The sequence below is a fragment of the Trichomycterus rosablanca genome, chromosome 16 (assembly GCF_030014385.1).
Source record: "Trichomycterus rosablanca isolate fTriRos1 chromosome 16, fTriRos1.hap1, whole genome shotgun sequence".
NCBI classification, from domain to species: domain Eukaryota; kingdom Metazoa; phylum Chordata; class Actinopteri; order Siluriformes; family Trichomycteridae; genus Trichomycterus; species Trichomycterus rosablanca.
Window position 1 is genome coordinate 7,665,779 of NC_086003.1, and position 24,081 is coordinate 7,689,859.

General features: G+C 43.1%; 1 protein-coding gene across 1 annotated transcript in view; it reads right to left on the reverse strand.

The window, feature by feature from the left end:
* Positions 1 to 1,919: 1,919 nt before the first annotated feature.
* thbs4b (thrombospondin 4b) overlaps positions 1,920 to 24,081 on the reverse strand; it is a 40,488-nt gene continuing 18,326 nt past the window's right edge. Inside the window, exons 9-22 of the mRNA XM_063011088.1 lie at positions 23,961 to 24,038; positions 23,669 to 23,821; positions 21,737 to 21,841; positions 21,538 to 21,645; positions 20,333 to 20,492; positions 17,302 to 17,420; positions 14,626 to 14,678; positions 13,739 to 13,932; positions 12,648 to 12,826; positions 10,323 to 10,371; positions 8,290 to 8,486; positions 7,953 to 8,125; positions 6,002 to 6,141; positions 1,920 to 2,184 (exon numbers count right to left, since the gene is read on the reverse strand). Coding sequence (XP_062867158.1) covers positions 2,126 to 2,184; positions 6,002 to 6,141; positions 7,953 to 8,125; positions 8,290 to 8,486; positions 10,323 to 10,371; positions 12,648 to 12,826; positions 13,739 to 13,932; positions 14,626 to 14,678; positions 17,302 to 17,420; positions 20,333 to 20,492; positions 21,538 to 21,645; positions 21,737 to 21,841; positions 23,669 to 23,821; positions 23,961 to 24,038 — 1,767 coding nt within the window. The 3' untranslated portion in view covers positions 1,920 to 2,125. The remainder of the gene's footprint in view (positions 2,185 to 6,001; positions 6,142 to 7,952; positions 8,126 to 8,289; positions 8,487 to 10,322; positions 10,372 to 12,647; positions 12,827 to 13,738; positions 13,933 to 14,625; positions 14,679 to 17,301; positions 17,421 to 20,332; positions 20,493 to 21,537; positions 21,646 to 21,736; positions 21,842 to 23,668; positions 23,822 to 23,960; positions 24,039 to 24,081) is intronic.

Below are 24,081 nucleotides of genomic sequence, written 5' to 3' on the forward strand. Positions count from 1 at the left end.
TACTCTGTGGTGGTCCTGGGAGAGCCCTGACCATTGAAGAACAGCACGACAGGGGGCTAACAAAGGAGAAGAAACAGGTGGACTACAGTCAGTAATTGTAGAACTACAAAGTGCTTCTATATGGTAAGTGGAGCTGATAAAATGAACAGTAAGTGTAGAAACAAGGAGGTGGTTTTAATGTTATGGCTGATCGGTGTGTGTATATATATATATATATATATAAAATACAACCACATGAAAATCAAACCACACTCCAGAACATTTTCACTTTTTATTGCTTCTGAAACTCTAATTAAAAAGCACTAATGCATAGCAAATAATGTGAAAGGTACAAAATGCATTATCTATATACTAAAACAATAAAAAAAAAAAACAGACCTAGCACTTTTTACTACCAGCCTAGCTGGATAATTCACACTGTCAGTCAAGTGTTCAGTCTCTACCCTTATATAAAAATAGCCTTTAACTTAAGTACAAACCTTTTCAAGCATTCTGTACGTGAGAGCTGGGCACACGGCTTGCAGACTGCATTAAAACATTATGTTCTGATTGCATTTCGAGAGCTAATTCGGTTGGTACCAGGTGAAACAGCGGCTGTCTGTAACCATGGCAACAGACATCGACTGATATACAATTTTCATTTCAAAAGTGGGTGGGCAGCAAAATGATTCTTTTGGGTTTAGCTTTCAGAAAACAGTGGGTTTTCTTTGCTGTGAAACTTTATATAACCCCAGATCAGAAAAAGTTGGAACAGTATGGAAAATGCAAATAAAATAAAAACACAGTGTTCCTTACATTTACTTTGACTTTTATTTGATTGCAGACAGTTTGGATCTGAGATATTTCATGTTTTATCTGCTCAACTTTATTTCATTTGTTAATATACATCCATTCCTGCATTTCAGGCCTGCAACACATTCCAACAAAAAGTTGGTAGTTTTTGGTACAAAAGCAGCATCCAGGAAAGGCTTTGATGAGTAAAGATGATCAGAGGATCTCCAGTTTGTCAACAAATGTATGAGAAAATGATTGAAATGTTTAAAAACAATGAACCTCAAAGAAAGATTGGAAGGGATTTGCATATTTCTCCCTCTACAGTGCATAATATCATTAAACCATTCAAGGAATCGGGAGAAATTTTAGTGTGTAAAGGCCAAGAGCGCAAGCTTAAGCTGAACGCTTGTGATCTTCGATCCCTCAGACGGCACTGCATCAAGAACCGCCACTCAACAATAGCTGATATAACCACATGGGTGAGGGATTACTTTGACAAACCTTGGTCAAGCACTACAATACAGAGTTACATGCACAAATGCCACTTACAACTTTACTGTGCAAAAAAGAAGCCTTATGCTAACCATGTCTAGAAGTGGCGTTAACCTCTCTGGGCTCAGAGGCATCTAGGATGGACCATCACACAGTGGAAATGTACAGGGGTTGGACAATGAAACTGAAACACCTGTCATTTTAGTGTGGGAGGTTTCATGGCTAAATTGGACCAGTCTGGTGGCCAATCTTCATTAATTGCACATTGCACCAGTAAGAGCAGAGTGTGAAGGTTCAATTAGCAGGGTAAGAGCACAGTTTTGCTCAAAATATTGCAATGCACACAACATTATGGGTGACATACCAGAGTTCAAAAGAGGACAAATTGTTGGTGCAAAATAAAAGCTGAAACACTAAATCACTTGGTCTCCTCTGTGCCAACATTTTTTTGGAATGTGTTGCAGGCCTGAAATGCAGGAATGGATTTTTATTTACATTTTCCATGCTGTCCCAACTTTTTCTGATTTGGGGTTGTAAATGCTGCAAAATCTATTTTCTGGAAGTTAAATGAATTATATCTTTATAATCATATTCTTATGCAAACTGTATTTTGGTTTTCTGACCCTTGAAGCAGCAAAGTTGAAACACAAGCATTAGAAGTGGTTTGTAAATAAATGATTGGTTTAGCACCTCACTGTGTATGTAATATGTGTAGTTCTTGATGAGTAGTAGGTTTAGTAGTATACATTTGGCACAGGCATACACATTGTGTATACACATGTAAAAGAACTACACACACTGTGCACAGACAGAACATCTTAAATCCGGTTGTGTGTGTTGGTGTGTGGGAATGAGGTATTTACAGAGGATCCAACATTTGCGGTGCAGTAAACTCCTGGAAGTCTTCCGGAATAGTGTCTGCAAAAAAAAGTGTATGATCAATAATTAGAATACAAAGTCACGTTGTTTCCTGTCCAATTGCCCGATTGCGTCACGCTTCCTCTCCACCAATGCCGATCCCCGCTCTGATTGAGGAGAACAAAGCTAACCCACGCCCCCTCCGACACGTGGGCATCAGCCGTATGCATCTTGTCACCTACACTTTGACGAGTGCAGTGCAGATCAGCACTGTGTACGGAGAGACACACCCTGACAGCACTCTTTTCCTATCTCTGTGCAGGCGGCATCAATCAGCCAGCAGAGGTCGTAATTGCATTTGTTATGAGAGAGTCCCTATCCGGGCTTTTTTTTTTTTTTTTTTTTTTTTTTTTTTTTTTTTTTTTTTTTTTTTTTTAATGATTATTTTTCTCCGAATTTTATCCCCAATTTTTCTCCCAATTTTTAGCGCTTCCAATCTATCTTCCGCTGCTAACAGGCACACCAGACCTGCATCCAAGGAGAGCACGCCGCTGCCCCACGCCTTCTTTACACGTGTACAGCCCTCCTCTTCTCGTCCGTGCATTCTGCACGGGCGTCTCTTCTGCAAATCAGGGTCCCTACACAGCGCATGAAGACCCACCCACCCACATATAGTCCGGTCCCCCACCCTGCAGGCACTGCCAACTATGCCCGCCAGATGGCGCCCAGCCGACCGGTGGCAACACCGAGCCTCGAACCGGGAGGTTCAGAAACTCGGTGCTGGTGCGTCAGCGGAATATCCCGCTGCGCCACCTGGGCGCCCCTATCCGGCTTTTTAATATCCCACACCTATCTGAACAACAGGCCAATCGCTGTTCAGCCGGTAGGCAAAGCTGAGATTCGATACGATGTATTCGACACCTCCTCAGACCGGTGCACAGTCCTTTCTTTTTCACCCATGCACTCTGCACAGGTGCCTCTATCTGCTAATTAGGGTCCTTGCACAGCGTTAGAATTTCCCACCCCACACAGTCCGGTCATCCCGCCCTAGCAGAATCGTTAGTCAATTATGCCTGCTAGAGTGGCAATGCCGAGTTTTGAACCGAGAAGTGCTAGCGCCACCTGGGCACCTCTGACCCTTTTTTAGATACTTTGTAGTAGCCAATTTGGCAGCAAATTCAGCTGCAAGTCTTCTTGGATACGTTTCTACAAACTTTGCACATCTGTATTAGTACAGTTTATTCTATTCTTCATTGCAGATTTATTCGAGCTTCGCCAGACTGGATTCCAAGACATGTCTTTAAATCAACAGTGGTTTTCAGCTTTCCACTCTGCATGAAGGCCTGATTTATATGTGTTTGCAAAGGTGATTCTCCATCCATATTTCCTATATGCACAAGACGTTTGCAGCTGTTTAACACTGAGCGTTTAGACCTTTCTTACTTTCTTACTCTGGCCAATTTGGCTAGACAACCAAGTCTAGGAAGGTTCAAGGTGCCAAGCTTATTCTTTTTCCAAATTATTGAGGCCACTGTGGTCCCAGGAACTCTCAAACTTACATACCGTCTTATATCCTTGACCCGATCCATGCCTTGTCATAATTTGATTGTGGAGATCCATAGAATTGTTGTTCCTTGGACTTTATGAATGATAATGCAGTGTAGTTCTTTCAAAATGATGTCCAATCAGTTCAAACAGGTGGACTCAAGTTGGGTTCTACACTCATTTAAAGGATAATTAAAGCAGTATGACAGAATGCACCTGTCTACAAATTGTAGGGTATAAATATTTGTAAATAAGACAGTTAAGTCTCCTACTTCCATACCCAATTGGTAGCAATAGCAGGTCAAGACAAATTAAAAGCTGCTTTACAAAACACAGGGGTCACAACCTAGGTGGTATTTACATTCATAGCCTGGGATTGTAAGGTTCTGTGGCGTCAGTGGTACTTACCACTCTTCCCTGATGTCACAGAGCCTTACAGAGCTCAGTAGAGGAAGGCCTTAAATAATAGGCCTTCCAATTAGGGCGAATTGCCTGCAGCTGTGGGCTGGCTTACTTAAGCCAGCTCTGCACAGCAGCGGGTGTCGCACCTTTTGTCTGCTTTTGTTTCTTTTGTTTGTTTTTTCAGTTCGCTGGTGGCAGCGCATCCACGCTTTTATAGGCCAGACGGTATCCCCTGGTGGCATGTGCCATTAGGGTGTGTAGACTGCAAGGTCGAGGTAACATCTTTATTTAGCCTATTGCTTTAGCGTGGTGCGACGCCGTGCAGCCCTCGTGCTGCCTTTTCTTTATTCGGTTAGCGTTAGCGGTGCTGCTAAACAGCAAGCGATAGCGCTTGCAGCCGTATCCGCATTAACCTCTCATCTTAAGTGGTCATTTGGTTTCGTAACCGCTGGATGGCGAGGCCGGTAAGTGTTCGGCTCTCGCGTCAACATCCCCGGTTCGAATCCGCACTTCTGAGGTTGTCTAACTGATTTGTTCTATTCTTCTCTTTTCAGATCGGCGAACTTCATTAGCTGTAACCTTCAGCGAAGCCACGCCGATCGCGTTCTTCCCGTAGCCCACCGCCGTGCGGGGGGCTATTGATGTCCGGGAGTCCTTAACTCCCGTGTCATATTGCTGTAGTGCCTTAGCGCTTTCAGCTTGGTGGGTTAGTAACTGCCTGATGGTGATGCCGTCAAGCGCTCGGCTATAACGCCATTACCCGGTTTACACCCACCGCTTTATTCTCAGCGATAGTGGGATTAGTAACTGCCTGATGGTGATGCCGTCAAGCGCTCGGCTATAACGCCATTACCCGGTTTACACCCACCGCTTTATTCTCAGTGATAGTGGGATTAGTAACTGCCTGGTGGTGATGCCGTCAAGCGCTCGGCTATAACGCCATTACCCGGTTCATACCCACCGCTTTAGGTTTCAGCGCCTGTAGGTTCAGTAACTGCCTGATGGTGATGCCGTCAAGCGCTCGGCTATAACGCCATTACCCGGTTCATACCTAGCGCTTTATCTTCAGCGTCTACACACACCCCCTCACCCGCGCTACGTTAGCGCGGTGGCAACACAACCGCCATGCACCGGCGCGACCCGGGTTCGCGCCTTGCATTAATCTTTGTTTTCCTTTTTCAGTTTTCGTTGCCTGCATCGCCCAGCGGTCTCCAGCGGGGTTCATTATTGGTTTTGTTTTTGTTTTGTGTTTTGTGTTTAATTTTTCATTTAAAAAATAAAATTATTGTTTAAGTTAATCTCCGCACTTGAGTCCTTTCTCTCCCACGTGACAGGGATGTGACCCAATATTTGAGATCTAAAGACTTACTTTTGTCTCCACAGTATTACAGGACTGTTTTATTTATGCAATTTTAGCGTAGTCAATTTGTCTTCCGCTGCTGGGGGTCCCTGATTGCAGTCGAGGTGGGTATATTGCTGCTCACGCCTCCTTTTTCCTCCGACCCCCTTTTTCACCCATGCATTCTGCACAGGCGCCTCTCTATCTGCTAATCAGGGTCCTTACACAGCGCTTGAAGACCCCACCCACATAGTCCGGTCATCCCGCCCTAGCAGAAACGTGTCTGCTGCAGGCACTGTCAATTATACTCGCTAGATGGCGCCAAGCAACGCCAAGTTTCAAACCGAGGAGTTCAGAATCTCGGCGCTGGTGTGCTAGTGGAATGCCTCGCTGTGCCACATGGGCGCCAGTACTACTAGCTGGTATCAGATAGTCGTCTCCACTAGCTTTTTTGTCTTAGCTCAAAATTACTTGTCAAACAATCCTAATGAATGAAACCATTAGTCCCAGCTTGCATTAATCCCACTTAAGTGTGGCAGAGTAAAGATGTGTCCTAAAAGTGAAGTTCTGTGACTTGGTGTTTAATCTTACCATTGCAGCGGTACTTCAGATTGGACCAGATGATGTTCTCTTGAGAGAAGCAGAACACACCCAGCCTGCCACCCCTCATCGTTGTGTCAATCGTCACCCCAGAGTCAGCCACCAGCACTGTACCCTCATAGAATCGAACCCTACACAAAGACACACAGACTAGGCTTATGATGCAGTTAAAAATAGAGAGTGTGTAGGTGTACTAAATTATCAGTCACAATGCTGGATGTTTCAAAAGCAGACAAAGGTCGATGTAGAGGTAAACCTTTGACGAGCCACTTCAGAAACAATTGCTATGATGACAAACCATGGTCAGGTACTTATATTAACAATCGTTGCCCATTAGCAACATGTCAATGCATGATTTTAAATGAAAAGACCTGAAGGGTGGTACCACAATCTCGTTATTTTTTACACTTATGTATGAGTTATGACTCAGTCTAGTCTATTTTTTTGGCATGTTTGGTTCCTGTTTTCAGAAACTCTACGAACCCTATGAACCGATCGCACAGTGCACGCTGGTAGATCGCGCCTCATTCAAACAGCTGAAGGTGATTGACGTGAAATGTGGCCACTGTTTCTTTAATTTGCGGTTTGTTACAATAGCTACGCCTCAGCCCGCCTAAGGCACTGCTGATCTAGAAAGTTTTCATTAAATCAGTAGCCAGTTTGCGCCACTTTTACATTTTTCCTTTTGTAACCTACACTGTTCGTGAGGATGAGAGCGCAACCAAGCACAAAGAAGCCAAAAATGGTTCGATTCAGGCAAGAACACTGCAAAGAGGAATGTTACGTTCATAAGTGGAAGAAGCTGACTGAGAAATTTTAACCCGACAATCCAACATTCATTTAAAGTCAAGGGCCTCTGCTGGACAATTTTGGAACCTGCTGGATGAGGAAAAATTTCCAAACATTAGAAAATGTGGTATATATCTGACAGCATTTATTGGATCAACCTACTTGTCCGAATCAGTCTTTTCCCGCATCAAAATAATGACGTCAAAATATCGGTCCACCCTTACTGATCAACACTTTTTTTTTGTATTTTACCCCTTTTTCTCCCACTTCAGCACATCCAATTTCTGCCCGTCAATCATCCTCTCACTAATCCTGGTCCCTGCTCCTGATTGGGGAGGACGAGGCTGTTCCACGCCCCCTCAGACACGCGCACAGCAATCGAACATCTTATCACCTACACTTGGCGAGTGCAGTTGCGATGCCACACCCTCTACCGCACTCCTTTCCCATCTCCGTGCGGGTGCCAGCCAGCAGAGGTCGTAATCGCACTAGTCTGAGAGAGAGACCCCATCCGGCTTAGTCCCGCCCCTTATCTGAACAACAGGCCAATCGTTTTTCATGTAGCCACTCGGCCGGCAAGGCAGAGCCGAGATTCGATACGATGTATTCGAGATCTCACCAGCACTGGGATTCTGAACTCTACTACCAGTTGGCTGGGTGAGTAAAGTCGCCCTAGCGGACGCACCCGCTGCGCCACCTAGGCGCCACTGAATTCAATTTGAGTAACTGGGAGTCTTGCTCAGAGGCCCAAAAGTGGTTACTGGGCGAAGGTGGGGCTTGAAGTGGCAACCTTATGATTATTAAGTCCAGTACTTATAGTGTGTACATATGTGTACATATGTGTGTGTGTGTGTGTGTGTGTGTGTGTGTGTGTACAGATGTGCAGTACAATGAAATTCTTTCTGCATATCCTAGCTTGTTTGGAAGCTGGGGTCAGAGTGCAGGACCCTGCCATCGTACGGCACCTCTGGAGCAGAGAGGATTAAGGGCCTTGCTCAAGGGCCCAACAGTGGCTGCATGGCAGAGCTGGGATTTGAACTCACAACCTTTCAGTTATTGTGATCTTTAAAAGCACACAGTTGTTAGTTATATTTTTACGATTGGATGAATGTCATGAGACCGCACATAGCGATTCCAATTTTGACTAGCTCACCTGATGTACCCAACTTGTGGACGATGCTGTAGGTACCAGCGGTATGATACCTTGTCTTTCCATCCAACGTTACGTGGATCCTTCCAGAGCAAACGCACCTGATCATTTGTATCACCTGTGTGCCAAAGTGAATTTCTCAGGTGCTCACCAGGTCCGGACTTAGACTTCACTGCCTGAGAGATAGAAAGTCAATGGTTACCATTTAACACACCTAATCATATTGCATAGATAGTACAGAACTTAATGTAGGAATAAATTTAAAGTATTATATTTGGGGAAATAAGTAGACCAATGTTATTTTAAAGGTCAGTGGTTTGGAGGTTGAATGGTGCCTGACCTTGAGCTGAATGCCAGGCTCAGCGACAGCCCTGAATGGTGTAGCCTGCCAGTATGTCTGTTCCGTCTGTTTCCACATCACCACGTAGAAGCTGGATGAGTCCTGGTAGCCAAAAATGAAGCCTGCGTAGTCGTCGTCAGTCACAGTGTTCACGTGAAACGTGCCTTCAAAGTCAACGCCGCTGAACGCTGTGTAACCTGAAGATCACAAAATAGTGTTAGACAGATCTGTAATGTCATTTTAAAGGTACCTTAAATCCACAACAACTGGTGATTTCTCTGTGCCCATGTAAACATGACTAGTTTGATGACATAAAACTTGCTTGACTATAAACAGTGTTTATTTAAACGTCTTAGCATAAAAATATACACCAACTAGGCATAACATTATGACCACCGACAGGTGAAGTGAATAACACTGATTATCTCTTCATCACAGCACCTGTTAGTGGGTGGGCTATATTAGGCAGCAAGTGAACATTTTATCCTCAAAGTTGATGTGTTAGAAGCAGGAAAAATGGGCGAGCGTGAGGATTTGAGCCAGTTTGACAAGGGCCAAATTGTAATGGCGAGACTACTGGGTCAGAGCATCTCCAATACTGCAGCTCTTGTGGGGTGTTCCCGGTCTGCAGTGGTCAGTATCTATCAAAAGTGGTCCAAGGAAGGAACAGTGGTAGACCGGCGAGAGAGTCATGGGTGGCCAAGGCTCACTGATGCACGTGGGTTTGGTACCTAGTGCATGTTGGTTTGGTATGGTATGCTCTTGTCTTGTCTAGTTCATGCTGTTGTCTAGTCCATTCTCTTGTCTTGTCTTCTCCATGCTCTTATCTAGTCCATGCTCTTGTCTTGTTTTGTTCATGATCTTGTCTTGTCTAGTCAATGCTCTTGTCTAGTCAATGCTCTTGTCTAGTCAATGCTCTTGTCTTGTCTAGTCAATGCTCTTGTCTTGTCTAGTCCATGCTCTTGTCTAGTCAATGCTCTTGTCTTGTCTAGTCCATGCTCTTTGTCTTGTCTAGTCCATGCTCTTGTCTTGTCTAGTCCATGCTCTTTGTCTTGTCTAGTCCATGCTCCTGTCTTGTCTAGTCCATGCTCTTTGTCTTGTCTAGTCCATGCTCGTCTTGTCTAGTCCATGCTCTGTCTTGTCTAGTCAATGCTCTTGTCTAGTCCATGCTCTTGTCTTGTCTAGTCCATGCTCTTGTCTTGTCTAGTCAATGCTCTTGTCTAGTCCATGCTCTTGTCTTGTCAATGCTCTTGTCTAGTCTAGTCAATGCTCTTGTCTAGTCCATGCTCTTGTCTTGTCTAGTCCATGATCTTGTCTTGTGTAGTCCATGCTCTTGTCTTGTCCATGCTCTTGTCTTGTCTAGTCCATGCTCTTCTCTTGTGTAGTCCATGCTCTTGTCTTGTCTAGTCCATGCTCTTGTCCTGTCTAGTTCATGCTCTTGTCTAGTCCATGCTCTTGTCCTGTCTAGTTCATGCTCTTGTCTAGTTCATGCTCTTGTCCTGTCTTGTTCATGTCTTATTCATGTCCTGTCTTAGTCTAAGATCATGTTTAGCTTAGGGTCTAGTATAGTTTAGTCAGGTTTCTTGTGTGTTTAGATTAGCGTTAGTGTTCATGTGTTTAGGATTAGCATTTAGCTTAGGTCGTGTGTTTGTGTCTGGTCTTGTCTTGTGCTACCTTCCTTGTGTCTTTTGTTATTACTAAACTTCGTTTAAACATCTCTGTGTGTGTCCACCCCCTCTTGCCTAGTAAGCCCATTCGTTACACAAATACGTAGCGCTTTGGATAAGGTGTCTGCTAAATGCTTTAAATGTGTATGCAGCAGAGGAATAGCAATAGGGATTCGGAAATGACTGAATTGGGAGGAAAGTGGGGGAATCTAATTAAGTGAGCCAGAAATAGTTGTGCAATATGTATCCAGCAATAGCGCTATATTAAAGAAAGACTGCAAAGCAAAGCTACACGCTCTTGGTGTATGGTATTTCTTAGCTGCTTTATATTATGTGAAACTAGTCTGTGCATGTGCATCCACCTACCTACAGCAAGGCCAGGGTCACTGTTCATCGTTTGCACAATCTCCATTCCCTATAACAAAAATGCACAAAAAGAGATATAAAGCCTATTAGACATACAAGGTCGACGTCTTTAGTCATCAGCAGCTGTTAAGATAAATTCCAGGCAGCTCACGCAGCTAACAGAAACAGCTTTTTTGATTTTGGCTTTAGCAGCAGCATCCTACACCCAAAGAGGAGTTACTTACTCATATCTACTTAAACACCCAACTTTGCTGTTTGTTTACATAACCACTTTATTTTTTACAGCAGGGTGCTTAAATTATAGTCATTTTACTCAACTGTCAATATTAAAGGATGAGTGATCATCTTCAAGTACCTTATCATCCTGATCAGTTATGTGGTCAGTTCCTGAGCCAAGTCTCAAACTGGCAAGACAGGAATACACCCTGGACAGTCACTGTTTCCTTTATTTCATATATGAAAGACTCTGGAAACCCAAGAATGGAAGCACAACCACATTTCTGTTCAAGCCAGGCTCATCTTAAGAGTTTTTTCCCATTTATGATGCCTTATTTTTGTCTGCACTAACCACTGAACCCAGGACTAGTCAAAATACCATGGAAGTTCAGCCAACTCTGGAAGGCTTTCTTCTGCTATGCCCTCCAGATCGTTGTAGGTGCTTGTAGGTGGTGTCTAATTTTAGATTTGGAGATCCAGATTCAAGATCCGGGTTCGAAGCTCGGCTGTACTATCTGCCACCCGGGCGTTCACACAGACATGATTGGCTATCTCTGAGGAAGGGCTGGGTATTGTCAAAGCCTTGCGTCCAGTGACTCTGAACAGTATAAAGTGGTTGATAAAATTGAAAATCGTATATAAACTGTATATATAATTACAAGGCTAACGTGTTAATGTTTTAACAATTAAAAATGAACGCAGTAAGGCCGCTCAGGTGGCGCAGCGGTAAAATACGCTAGCACACCAGAGCTGGGATCTCTAATACATCGTATCGAATCTCAGCTCTGCAATCCGGCTGGGCGGCTGTATGAACAACTTTGGCTTGTTGTTCATACAGGGTGGGTAAGCCGGAGCTGGGACCTCATAACTGATGCAATTACGACCTCTGCTGGATGACTGATGGTGTCTGCACAGAGTGGGAAGAATGTGAGCAGGGTGTGACTCTCCGTACACAAAGCTGATCCACATATGCGGACAAATGCAGTCGACTACTGCGCACGTGTCGGAGGGGGCGTGTAACAGTTTGCTTTCCGCAATCGGGACGGGGGTTGTTGTTTAATTCTTAACGCCATGTCAGCTGCTTTGGCTATCATGCTTTGGCTACGTACAATTTTGCCTTGTACCCAGTGTTCCCAAGCACTGCCACTCCTACCACTGTAAATAAAAATGTATAAATCAGTATTAGTGAACTAGATTGGTGGACTCAGAAAGCAGGAGTAATTAGCTCCTGCAATTTTGTGTGAAAATAGGTGTGTTTTATTAAATACTGTAACATTCATCCTGTTTACCTCTACTTTATCCTCTTCAGGGTCGTATTGGGGCCAATTCACTGGGCGAAAGGTAGGAAAACACCCTTGACATCACAGGGCAAACACACTTACACACACATTCACACCTAGGGCAATTTTGTATCCACAATTACCCTGATTGCATGTCTTTGGACTGTGGGAGGAAACAGGAGCACCTGGAGGAAACCCACGCAGACATGCGAAGAAAGGAGCCGGACTGCTCCACCCTCTTGCTGTGAGGCAACAGTGCTACTCACCAAGCCACGTGTCACCCTATTAAATAACATGCCTTTTGGGCACCCAGGTGGCGCAGCGGAATAATCCGCTAGCACATCAGTACAGAGATTCTGACCTCCCAGGTATGAATCTTGGCTCTGCTACTGGTCTACTGGGCACCCTCTAGCAGGCACAACTGGCTAATGCCTGCATCAGACAAAATTGGTCTCCAGTCTGCTGGGTGGGAAAGACCGGACTAAGGGATGGGGTTATTAACACTGTAAGGACCTTGGTTGCCCAAGGTGCCTGGTACAGAAATTGAAGGAGCGCTCTCCATACCTGACCCTACCTCTAACTTCTGGCTACTGATGGTTTGAGGCATTTTTGAGGCTGTAAATATTGACCTCCAGTCGATGGTATGAATGCTGTTCGGATTTCTTCCCTACCATACTTTCAAGATTCCCAAGAACTTAAGTCAGCTGTGCGAAACATTGTTCTCAGTCTCAGCATTCTCAGTCTTTTTATTATAAAACCTACCTGTTTAATAGCAAAAGTCTTCATAGCTTGAATCATTTTTTAGTAATAAATAAAAATGCTGTATCACCTGGTTTAGAACCACCCAGTTGGGGTCGGTCTGGGCTTCACCCTCAGGGTCCAGAACAACAGTCTGATAGGCTCTGAAGTCTGTTAGGGTGATCTCAGCATTCTCAGGGCAGTTATCGATTCTGTCGATCACGGTGTCCTGGTCAAAGTCTGATTCACACACGTCGCCAACGCCGTCATCTGAAGGCACAAACGGAGAAGGGTCTAATTAGCTCGTCTGCATGCATCAGTATGAAAACCTTCTGGCACACTAACCCTTTGTGGATGAGATTGGACTATTATATGGGAGTTTTTAAATACCGTGTCCACTCACTGTCCACTCTATTAGACACTCCTACCTGGTTGGTCCACCTCAGAGACGATCGCTCATCTATTGCTGCTGTTTGAGTTGGTCATCTTCTAGACCTTCATCAGTGGTCACAGGACGCTGCCCACGGGGCGCTGTTGCCTGGATATATTTGATTGGTGGACTATTCTCAGTCCAGCAATGACAGTGAGGTGTTTAAAAACTCCAGCAGCATTACTGTGTCTGATCCACTCATACCAGCACAGCACACACTAACACACCACCACCATGTCAGTGTCACTGCAGTGCTGAGAATGATCCACCACCCAAATAATACCTGCTCTGTAGTGGTCCTGTGGGGGTCCTGACCATTAAAGAACAGCATGACAGGGGGCTAACAAAGCATGCAGAAAAACAGATAGACTACAGTCAGTAATTGTAGAACTACAAAGTGCTCCTATATGGTACGTGGAGCTGATAAAATGGACAGCGAGTGTAGAAACAAGGAGGTGGTTTTAATGCTATGGCTGATCAGTGTAAATAGAGTTAGTTTGACCCTGACTTCCCTAGGTTGGAATCCTTGCCTTTGAAGTCTGGCATGTTCTCCTCAAATCTGCAAGGGTTTGTCATCTCTCATCTCAAACATGTCAGTTGATGGATAGGCTACTCTAAACCAGTTCTGAATAGTCATGCTACCAACCTGGCTTGGCGTCCAAAAGACACAGTTTGTTGTGACTGAGGGAGGGAAGGTCTAATAGGAATCTCTGTGTCTGGTCATGACGCTGGCACTGACTTGCAGTACTTACTGTTGTCATCCTTTTGGTCAGGATTAGGCACCAGGCGGCAGTTATCGGGACCCGGGGAAACGTAGTCAGGGATGTTGTCGTTATCGTCGTCATCGTCACACTCGTCACCCAGCCCGTCTTTATCGGTATCCAATTGGGAGCTGTTTATCACTAGTGGACAGTTGTCGTTGGTGTCCTGATGCCCGTCGCCATCACTGTGTAACAAAAGTAAACAAGAAACAGAGGTAGAAATTGGGTGTCCAATGGAATGCACACACAAAGTGTAACCAAAGTGTCACCAACATTTTAAGGACGTCGATATACGAGGGTTCTTCAAAAGGTTTCCGCACTTTTTAACTCAATATATTAAGTTGGCGCAGCGGTAAAACACGCTAGCACACCAGAGCTGGGATCTCTGATATATCGTATCGAATCTCAGCTCTGCCTTCCGGCTGGGCTGGGCGGCTACATGAACAACGATTGGCTGTTGTTCATAGGGGTGGGACAAGCCGGACCAGTGTTCCTCATGACTGGTGCAATTACGACCTCTGCTGGCTGATTGATGGCGCCTGCCGCAATGCTGATCAGGGTGTGGCTCTCCGTGCACAAAGCTGATTCGCATACGAACTCGCCTCGTGCAGGTGAAAAGAGGCAGTCGGTACAGCACACAAGTCGTAGGGGGCGTGTGTCAGTTGAGAAGCTTCTCGGTCAGCAGTGGAGGGTTGTATCGGTAGAGGTGAAGTGTAATGCAATCAGGGTAATTGGATACGACTAGATGAGGAAATTAATTACGACCAATTACTACGCCTCCCACCCTCCGTTTCCAGCCAAAATATAAAAGTGCAGACTGTTTGAAGATTCCTGGTTCATAAAGTAGTGATCTGGGCAGGTAATTGAATTTTTTATACCTGTCTTGATTTGTGTCGCAAGAGTCTCCAACCAGATCGTTATCAACGTCCGACTGCAAGAAAAAAGTGCAGAAAATATTGAATAGCATTAAAAAATGCTTCATTAAAATTAATTTTAGTTTAATATAGTAGGAATGTCAGCTAATTGATATCATACATAATGAAGGCCTAGATAGGTATCTATATGTATAGATGTAGGGTGGGCCATTTATATGGATACACCTAAATAAAATGGGAATGGTTGGTGATATTAACTTCCTGTTTGTGGCACATTAGTATATGGGAGGGGGGGAAACTTTTCAAGATGGGTGGTGACCATGGCGGCCATTTTGAAGTCGGCCATTTTGGATCCAACTTTAGTTTTTTCAATGGGAAGAGGGTCATGTGACACATCAAACTTATTGAGAATTTCACAAGAAAAACAATGGTGTGCTTGGTTTTAACGTAACTTTTTTCTTTCATGAGTTATTTACAAGCTTCTTTTTGTTTACAGCCATTGACATGTCGCAGAGGTTAACACGTGAGGAGCGGATAGAAATTGTGTTGACGTCTGGTGAACGCAGTACCCGGGTCATTGCAGCAGATTTCAATGCAAGACACCCTACGAGACCACCCATCTCCCATGCTACAGTTAGCAAACTGCTTGCCAAGTTTCGTGAAACTGGTTCAGTGTTGGATTTGCCAAAATGTGGACGCATGAAAACTGTCACTAATGAAGAAACATCAGTGGCTGTCCTAGCTTCATTCAGCAAGAGCCCACAGCGTAGCACTCGCCGCATGTCACTGGAGGGTGGCATCAGTCGAACATCCCTTCGGCGGATATTAGCTACTCACAAATGGCACCCTTACAAACTCCAGCTGCTGCAGCATCTCAACGAGGATGACCCAGATCGGCGCACTGAATTTGCAGAATGGGCAAAACTAAAATTGGAACAGGACCGTGAATGGTGAAGTTAACAAACAAAACCACCGCTATTGGTCTGACACTAACCCACATTGGATAGATCCCTCCAAGACTGTTGGAACACAAAAGTTAATGGTATGGTGTGGTATATGGGGTACAAAGATAGTGGGGCCATTCTTCATCAATGGAAACCTCAAGGCCACTGGATATTTGAAATTGCTACATGATGATGTGTTTCCCTCTTTATGCACTGAAGCTGGCACGTTCCCTGAGTTTTTCCAGCAAGATGGTGCACCACCACATTATGGGTGTCAAGTCCGAGCATTCCTAGATGAACAGTTTCCTGGAAAGTGGATTGGTCGTCGTGGGCCAGTTGAATGGCCCCCAAGGTCTCCCGATCTGACCCCCTTAGACTTTTATCTTTTATCTATGCTGTAAAGATACGAGATGTGCAGCACCTGAAACTACGGATACTGGAAGCCTGTGTTAGCATTTCTTCTGCGGTGTTGCTATCAGTGTGTGAAGAGTGGGAGAAGAGGGTTGCATTGACAATCCAACACAATGGGCAGCACTTTGAACACATTTTATAAGTGGTCAGAAACTTGTAAATAACTCATGAAAGAATAAAGTTACGTTAAAACCAAGCACACCATTGTTTTTCTTGTGAAATTCTCAATAAGTTTGATGTCACATGACCCTCTTCCCATTGAAAAAACTAAAGTTGGATCCAAAATGGCCGACTTCAAGATGGCCGCCATGGTCACCACCCATCTTGAAAAGTTTTCCCCCTCCCATATACTAATGTGCCACAAACAGGCAGTTAATATCACCAACCATTCCAATTTTATTTAGGTGTATCCATATAAATGGCCCACCCTGTATATACACTGATCAGCCATAACATTAAAACCACCTCCTTTTTTCTACACTCACTGTCCATTTTATCAGCTCCACTTACCATATAGAAGCACTTTGTACTTCTACAATTACTGACTGTAGTCCATCCGTTTCTCTACATGCTTTGTTAGCCCCCTTTCATGCTGTTCCTCAATGGTCAGGACCCCCACAGGACCACCACAGAGCAGGTATTATTTAGGTGGTGGATCATTCTCAGCACTGCAGTGACACTGACATTGTGGTGGTGTGTTAGTGTGTGTTAGTGTGCGCTGCTGGAGTTTTTAAACACTTCACCGTCACTGCTGGACTGAGAATAGTCCACCAACCAAAAATATATCCAGCCAACAGCACCCCGTGGGCAGCGTCCTGTGACCACTGATGAAGGTCTAGAAGACGACCAACTCAAACAGCAGCAATAGATGAGCGATCGTCTCTGACTTTACATGTACATGGTGGACCAACTAGGTAGGAGTGTCTAATAGAGTGGACAGTGAGTGGACACTGTATTTAAAAACTCCAGCAGCGCTGCTGTGTCTGATCCACTCATACCAGCACAACACACACTAACACACCACCACCATGTCAGTGTCACTGCAGTGCTGAGAATGATCCACCACCTAAATAATACCTGCTCTGTGGTGGTCCCGTGGGGGTCCTGACCATTGTAGAACAGCATGAAAGGGGGCTAACAAAGCATGCAGAGAAACAGATGGACTACAGTCAGTAATTGTAGAACTACAAAATGCTTCTATATGGTAAGTGGAGCTGATAAAATGGACAGTGTGTGTAGAAACCAGGAGGTGGTTTTAATGTTATGGCTGATCAGTGTAGTATTCTTTCCAAGTCTATGGATGTTGGAGTTGGGAATATCGTGCCTGATTGGGGTTGGGAATCTCACGGCAGCTATCACAGGCGTCTCCCACACCATCTCCGTCTTGGTCAAGCTGGTCTCGGTTCTGCACTCTCTGGCAATTATCCAGGAAGTTTTTAATACCTGCAGGATGGTTAGAAAACATTCATTCAGTATACCCTTGGGAGTAAGGTTTTCAGCCTTGTTAATCTGAAATAACCGACAGTAGTGTGACAAATTAAAGGAAAAAACATCATTTGATTGATAGTAGAATTTGCTTCATGTGGAAGGTTTCCTATTTATCACGGCTTCTCACCGTCCTCTTTGCGGACTCCTTAGCTGACATTCCTGCATTGCTTAACCTGCTCTAGTTTTCGCTAACAAAGGATGTAAGCACTGGGTTTATTTCTAGGGCCTCACGTGGGAACCACCCTGCCCCAGAGTCAGTGTGACGTCCCTCTTTCCTGAGTTGAATTTGCCCATTAAACCACAGGTATCAGGGCCGGAGTGGGCCCCTTTTTCAGCCCGGGAGTTTCATGCCCAAACCCGGCCCACTTTTTCCACGGAGGAAAAATTTTAATAAATGAAACAGCAGCTAGCTCTTACAATGACTTTTTATTGGGTATAAGTTCAGGTGTATGTTGGTAAGTTAACAGAAAACACTTCACTTAAACATGTTTAATTCAAATTTAAATCAGATAAAGATTTAAAAGGTAAAAAATGTGATAAAGATGAAAAAGTATTTACATTTGTACATGAGCAATAAGTTGAAATAAAAATTTTAATTGCATTTGTCTTTTTAACAGAGAGGTGCTCTATTGTTAGGTTTACACTAAACTCTTAAGTAGCTTCACTATTTAGTAGGCTACCTACAGCATCAAAAGCCTCCTAAGCAATGCACTTTATTAATAACGGTGTCATTGTCTATAGACATGAGACATGGCTTATCTGCTGCTCTGAGGCTAAAAAAAAAACCATTTCATTAAGGGTTAGTCTATTTTGCTGAATAACATAACATGCTTAAAGTTTTTTTTCTTTTTAACAATTTAGCCTTTATGGTGTAAAATTGATAGTGATTTAGGCTATTTGTCTTCATTTGTTAAAATAAAATAGGCTATCGTGCTGACATCTTTCTGAATGTCTGAACAATTTAACATATATCATGTATATTCTCTACGTTATATTTTACATTACTAATAACTATCTTAGTTTAAATAACTACAATACAGTAGCGTCGGAACAAAACATTCCATTAATGAGTTAGGCTATTTAATATATCACACTTCTTTTCTAAATTATGTTTATTAATTTCAGCTTGAAACTGGATATTTGTGATTAATGCTGTGTATTGGGTTCTACAAAATAAACTACGCTAAGTTGACTTGGCTATGTTGCGCAATACCGGCCGCATGGGGTCTGTCATCTGGAAAACATGTCTGTTAATTTGGCACATTTGGCAGCATCTTCTTCCATTGCCTTTCTTTTTTTTTTAACCTGGTCTTTTCGGCTCCACCTGGCCTCTTCCTGCCCTCCATCACCACCGACTTGCGCTATTCTGTTGCTATATTTACTGTAACACCGGCGCTCCAGAAAAGACGCCTCATGGGCCAAACCAACTTAAACATGTGGGAGGGAGGGATTCCCTCAGATGGTAGAACTCATCTAATGTACTGCGGTGTAGGGGCTGTGCTGTCAGATGAATGGAGAATGAATGCAAGAATAAGATTAGATAAGTGACAGATAAGTGTCAAAATTATTTTTCCCAACCGGCCCAAACTCGAGATTGACATGAGCCGGCCCATCGGGAATCCTCCCGAATCTCCCGATTAGCCACTCCGGGCTTGACAGGTATGCACAGGGGAGCATGACAATGTGGTAGGGCATCCATGTTTTCTCTTTCTATGAGAGCTTGGCTTTGTCATATCAAAACATCCAGTTCTCATTTATGTACTTTTCCTTTTCTACCCACTTTCTCCGTTGCGGGTTGCGGATGTACTGTGTCTTTAATTTGGTGCTTTGTTCCTAATAATCTGGCAACTTAGGTGTGATTTTAATGGTGTTATAAATGTAAGTTTTTCATTAGGGTTGAGATTTAGTGACTGTAAGGACCACTGTATATACCCCTCATGACCTGTGGCTAGGGGCCTGCATGAATTGATTGAATTTTGTCCCTTTGTGTCCTTTTGCACGATCTAGTTAGACCGGCAGCTCAGTCTCTCAGTTGACAGTCACCTGTGTCTTGTATCCCTCTGCATTGCCTAGTTTGGCTAGCAGTTGGAGTATGGAGGCTCAAGCTCTCTTGATTGATAGTGTAATTTGCTTCATGTGGAAGGTTTCCTATTTATCATGGCTTCTTACTGTCCTCTTTGCGAACTCCTTAGCTGACATTCCTGCGTTTCTCTGAAGCTGTGATGCCAGATTTCTTACACAGGATGTAAGCACTGTGTTTATTTCTAGGGCCTCACAGGGGAACCACCCTGGGAGAGCAGATTGCCCCAGAGGCAGCATGATGTCCCTCTTTCCCGAGTTGAATTTGCCCATTAATTGTATCAAAACATCCAGTTCTCATGTCTGTACTTTCCCTTTTCTATCCACTTTCTCCGTTGCGGGTTGCGGATCTATTGTGTCTTTAATTTCGTGACTGTAAGGACCATTTTTATACTTATCAAAGCATTCAGTGACCCCTCACGACCTGTGGCTAGGGGCCTGGATGAATAAAAAGGAATTTTTTGGCAACCCTTTCTTCTGAGGTGACAAGTTGACCCAAACTATGACTGGATTGCCAGCATACCAAAGCCACTGGATTCTCTTAATTAAGGGGTAAGTCTGTTCAATACATTTGTGTATGTGACTGAAGCTCCTGCCATTCACTGCCATTCAAATTTACTTAGATCTTTTCTCCAGTCATTTTAATCTAAAATTAAATCAGAGCTTGATAGTGTGATACTTGTATGATATAGTAAACGTTGACTTATTTACACTGTAGAAAAAATAGAGAATTGAAAGACACCAAGCATGGCTGTGTGTGGAGGCGTGAGCTTGTGTCATTTCCTCACCGTCCCCATCCATGTCGTCGTCACACGCATCCCCGAGGCCATCTGAATCAGTGTCCCGCTGGTCTGGATTTTCTGTGTGAACGCAGTTGTCGCACGCATCACCGTGGCTATCCTTATCGCTGTTGATCTGATTCAAGTTTGGCTTCAGCCAGCAGTTATCCTAGCACACAGAGATCACATGTTGTTGCCAGAAACACTCATTAAACCAGTACTAGTCAGTGGAGGAATGCTCTGATTATTGTCAAGAATAACTTGGCTATGAACTAGTGAACTAGAATCAGACAATAATGACCGCACTGTTGAGCACCTGAAGTTTTATATCAAGCAACAATAACTGCGACAATTGGTTGGGAGTCGTGTCTTTCTGCGCGATCTAGTTAGACCGGCAGCTCAATCTCTCCTGTACCTTGTATCCTTCTGCTCTGCCTAGTTTGGCCAGCAGTTGGGGTATGGAGGCTCAAGCTCTCTTGATTGATATTGTAATTTGCTTCATGTGGAAGGTTTCCTATTTATCACGGCTTCTCACTGTCCTCTTTGCGAACACCCTGGGCGCCGGTCCATCGCAAGGCAGACAGACACACATACACACACACACCCATTCACCTATAGGGCAATTCAGTGTCTCCAATTAACCTTGACTGCATGTCTTTGGACTGTGGGAGGAAACCGGAGCTCCCGGAGGAAACCCACGCAGACACGGGGAGAACATGCAAACTCCGCACAGAAAGGACCCGGACCGCCCCGCCTGGGGATCAAACCCAGGACCGTCTTGCTGTGAGGCGACAGTATTACCCACCGAGACACCATGCCACCCATGAGTCCAGCAGCGATAATAAAATAAAAATAAGATTAAAATGATTAAATTATATAAAAAGTACAAAAAATATTTAATTCGATACGGCACAAAATTAGCTAAAATGTTTAAAATATATTTTAATATTTTTTATCTTATTTTTATAATTTTTATTTATTTTTATTATTTTTATTTATTATTATTTTATCTTATTTTCATCAGTGTCTATGTGCGACCTTTATGTGATCTAGTTTTTTAGATATGCTGTTTTATACAAAATATGATTCATTCCGGATCCCACCCTTCCCCGCACATTCAGTGGACTTTAAACACTCAGCTACCTTCTGCCATCTCTGAAAGACAGAATCAGTGCTCCACTGCAGGTACCCAAAATCGTGCCGTGTGTGTATACCTGCTCATTAAGTATTCCATCCCCGTCAGCATCAGGGTGACACGCATCACCCTGTCCATTCAAATCAGCATCCTCCTGTCCGGAATTCGGCACCAAAACACAGTTGTCCTGAAAACAAACACAACACGCAAGGTCACCGCAGGAACAAAACGATAAGAACGTCTAACGTGCTTTCTTGTAGCATCATCGCCATGGTTACCTTTTTGCAATTCGGATCTCGGCAGCGTAGCTTCTCATCGGGGTAGCCGTCGATGTCTGTGTCTTTTCCACAGAGGTAGCCATTTCCAGCCCAGCCTATTCCACACTGGAGCGCACACACACACACACACACAATAAATACGTCACAGTTTTGTTGTAAGGTTTTATTTTAGCCAATTTTTCAAATAATTTCCGGTTGTCGTCAGCAATAAGCAGATGCTGACATGTACACAATATGACCAATGAGGAAATCCCTTTACTACTTAGCCACACCCATTACTTAGCCACACCCATTGTATAATAAATAATATGTTTTTAATGTTTTGACATGACTTCCCTGTGTACAAACAAAGCAAGTTCAGCCAACACATAAGTTAATGAACTGAACCACTACCCTATTGTATCAGATAATCTATTTCAAGCCTGGCCTTCTCAATCAGTCCATCAGTGCCTGACCTTACAAACAATCATTTAACTAAGGGGGGGGGGGGGGGGGGGGGTGAGGTCTGTTATAGCTTATATCCTATGGTTAGGGTACTGGACTAGTAATCTAGTAATAAGGTTGCCAGTTCAATCCCCACAACCGCCAAGTTGCCACTTTTGGGCCCCTGAGCATGGCCCTTAACCCTTCTAAGTTAATTGCACTGTATTCAGTCATAACTGTGAGTCACTTTGGAGAAAAGCGTCTAATAACAGTAGTAGTGGTAGTAGTAATAATAATAAAAAATAATAAAAATAACTGGTAGTGGTAGTGGCAGTAGTAGTAATAATAATAATAATTTTTATTATTGTTAATATTATAACAATATACACTCTAACCACAACAACAAAACAACAATAATAATAGTAATAATATTAGTAGAAGCGGTAGTAGTAATAATTATAATAATAATAATAACAGCAACACTAATATTAATAATAATAATTCCAATAATAATTATTATAATAACAGTAGTAGTGATAGTAATAATAATAGTAATAATAATAATAATAATAATAATAAAAATAATAAATAAATAAATAAATAATAACTAGTAGTGGTAGTAATAGTAACAATAGTAATATTAATAATAATAATAATTGTTATTATTATTTTTATAACAATAACAGTAACAATAATAATAATAATAATAATGATAGCAACAACAATAATAATAATAATAATATCATAATAATAGAAATAATAATAATAATAGTAGTTGCCACTGTGGGCCCCTGAGCAAGGCCCTAAACCCTCAGTTGCTTGCACTGTATTCAGTCATAACTGTAAGTCTTTTTTTTAAAAGGCATCTAATAACAGTAGTAGTGGTAGTAGTAATAATAATAATAATAAACACTAATAACAATAATAATACCAATAATAATTGTTATAATCAAAGTACATTTACATTTACATTTTCAGCATTTAGCAGACGCTTTTATCCAAAGCGACTTACACAATGAGTGGAACATGATGAGCAATTGAGGGTTAAGGGCCTTGCTCAGGGACCCAACAGTGGCAACTTGGTGGTGGCGGGGCTTGAACCGGCAACCTTCTGTTTACTAGTCCAGTACCTTAACCACTGAGCTATCACTGGCCCAGTAGTAGTGGTAGTAGTTATAATAATAATAATAATAATAATAATAGTAATAAAAATTTAAATAACTAGTAGTGGTGGTAGTAGTAGTAGTAACAATAAAAATAATAATAATTGTTATTATTATTTTTGTTATTATAATTATTATTATGATATTAATATTATAATAATAGTAATAATAATAACAATAAATAGTTGCCACTGATGGGCCCCTGAGCAAGGCCCTTAACCCTTAGTTGCTTGCACTGTATTCAGTCATAACTGTAACTCACTGTAAATCACATGGTTTTGGAATGGAATGTCCGAAAATAGTCAGGTGTCTATTTACTTTTACCCATGGAGTGTATTTGCGTTACCTGGCAGGTTATGGTGCCGTCTCGCTCCTCGATACAGTTCGCATTAGGATCGCAGGGATTCTGCAGCCGATTCCCGCAGCTCCTCTCCGGCTTACAGCCTTTCACCTGATCTCCAGTGAACCCAGTTTTACAGCCACCACAGTGATATGAGCCCTGAAGGTGCAGTCACAGAACACAAGCACATACAGTACATTTAATACTGTTATAAGTACAAGCCTTTATTCGGGACGTATTAGCAGAAAGACCGGGATTGAGAATATGAGAATATAATAAATAAAATCGTAGGTGTTACCATGGAGTTCAGGCAGACTGAGTTGACTGTACAACCTCCATTATTCGGGCCTTTACACTCATCGATGTCATCACACACCTGTAATTAGAGAACGGGGTGTTAATCTGTTGTGGAAAAAGTA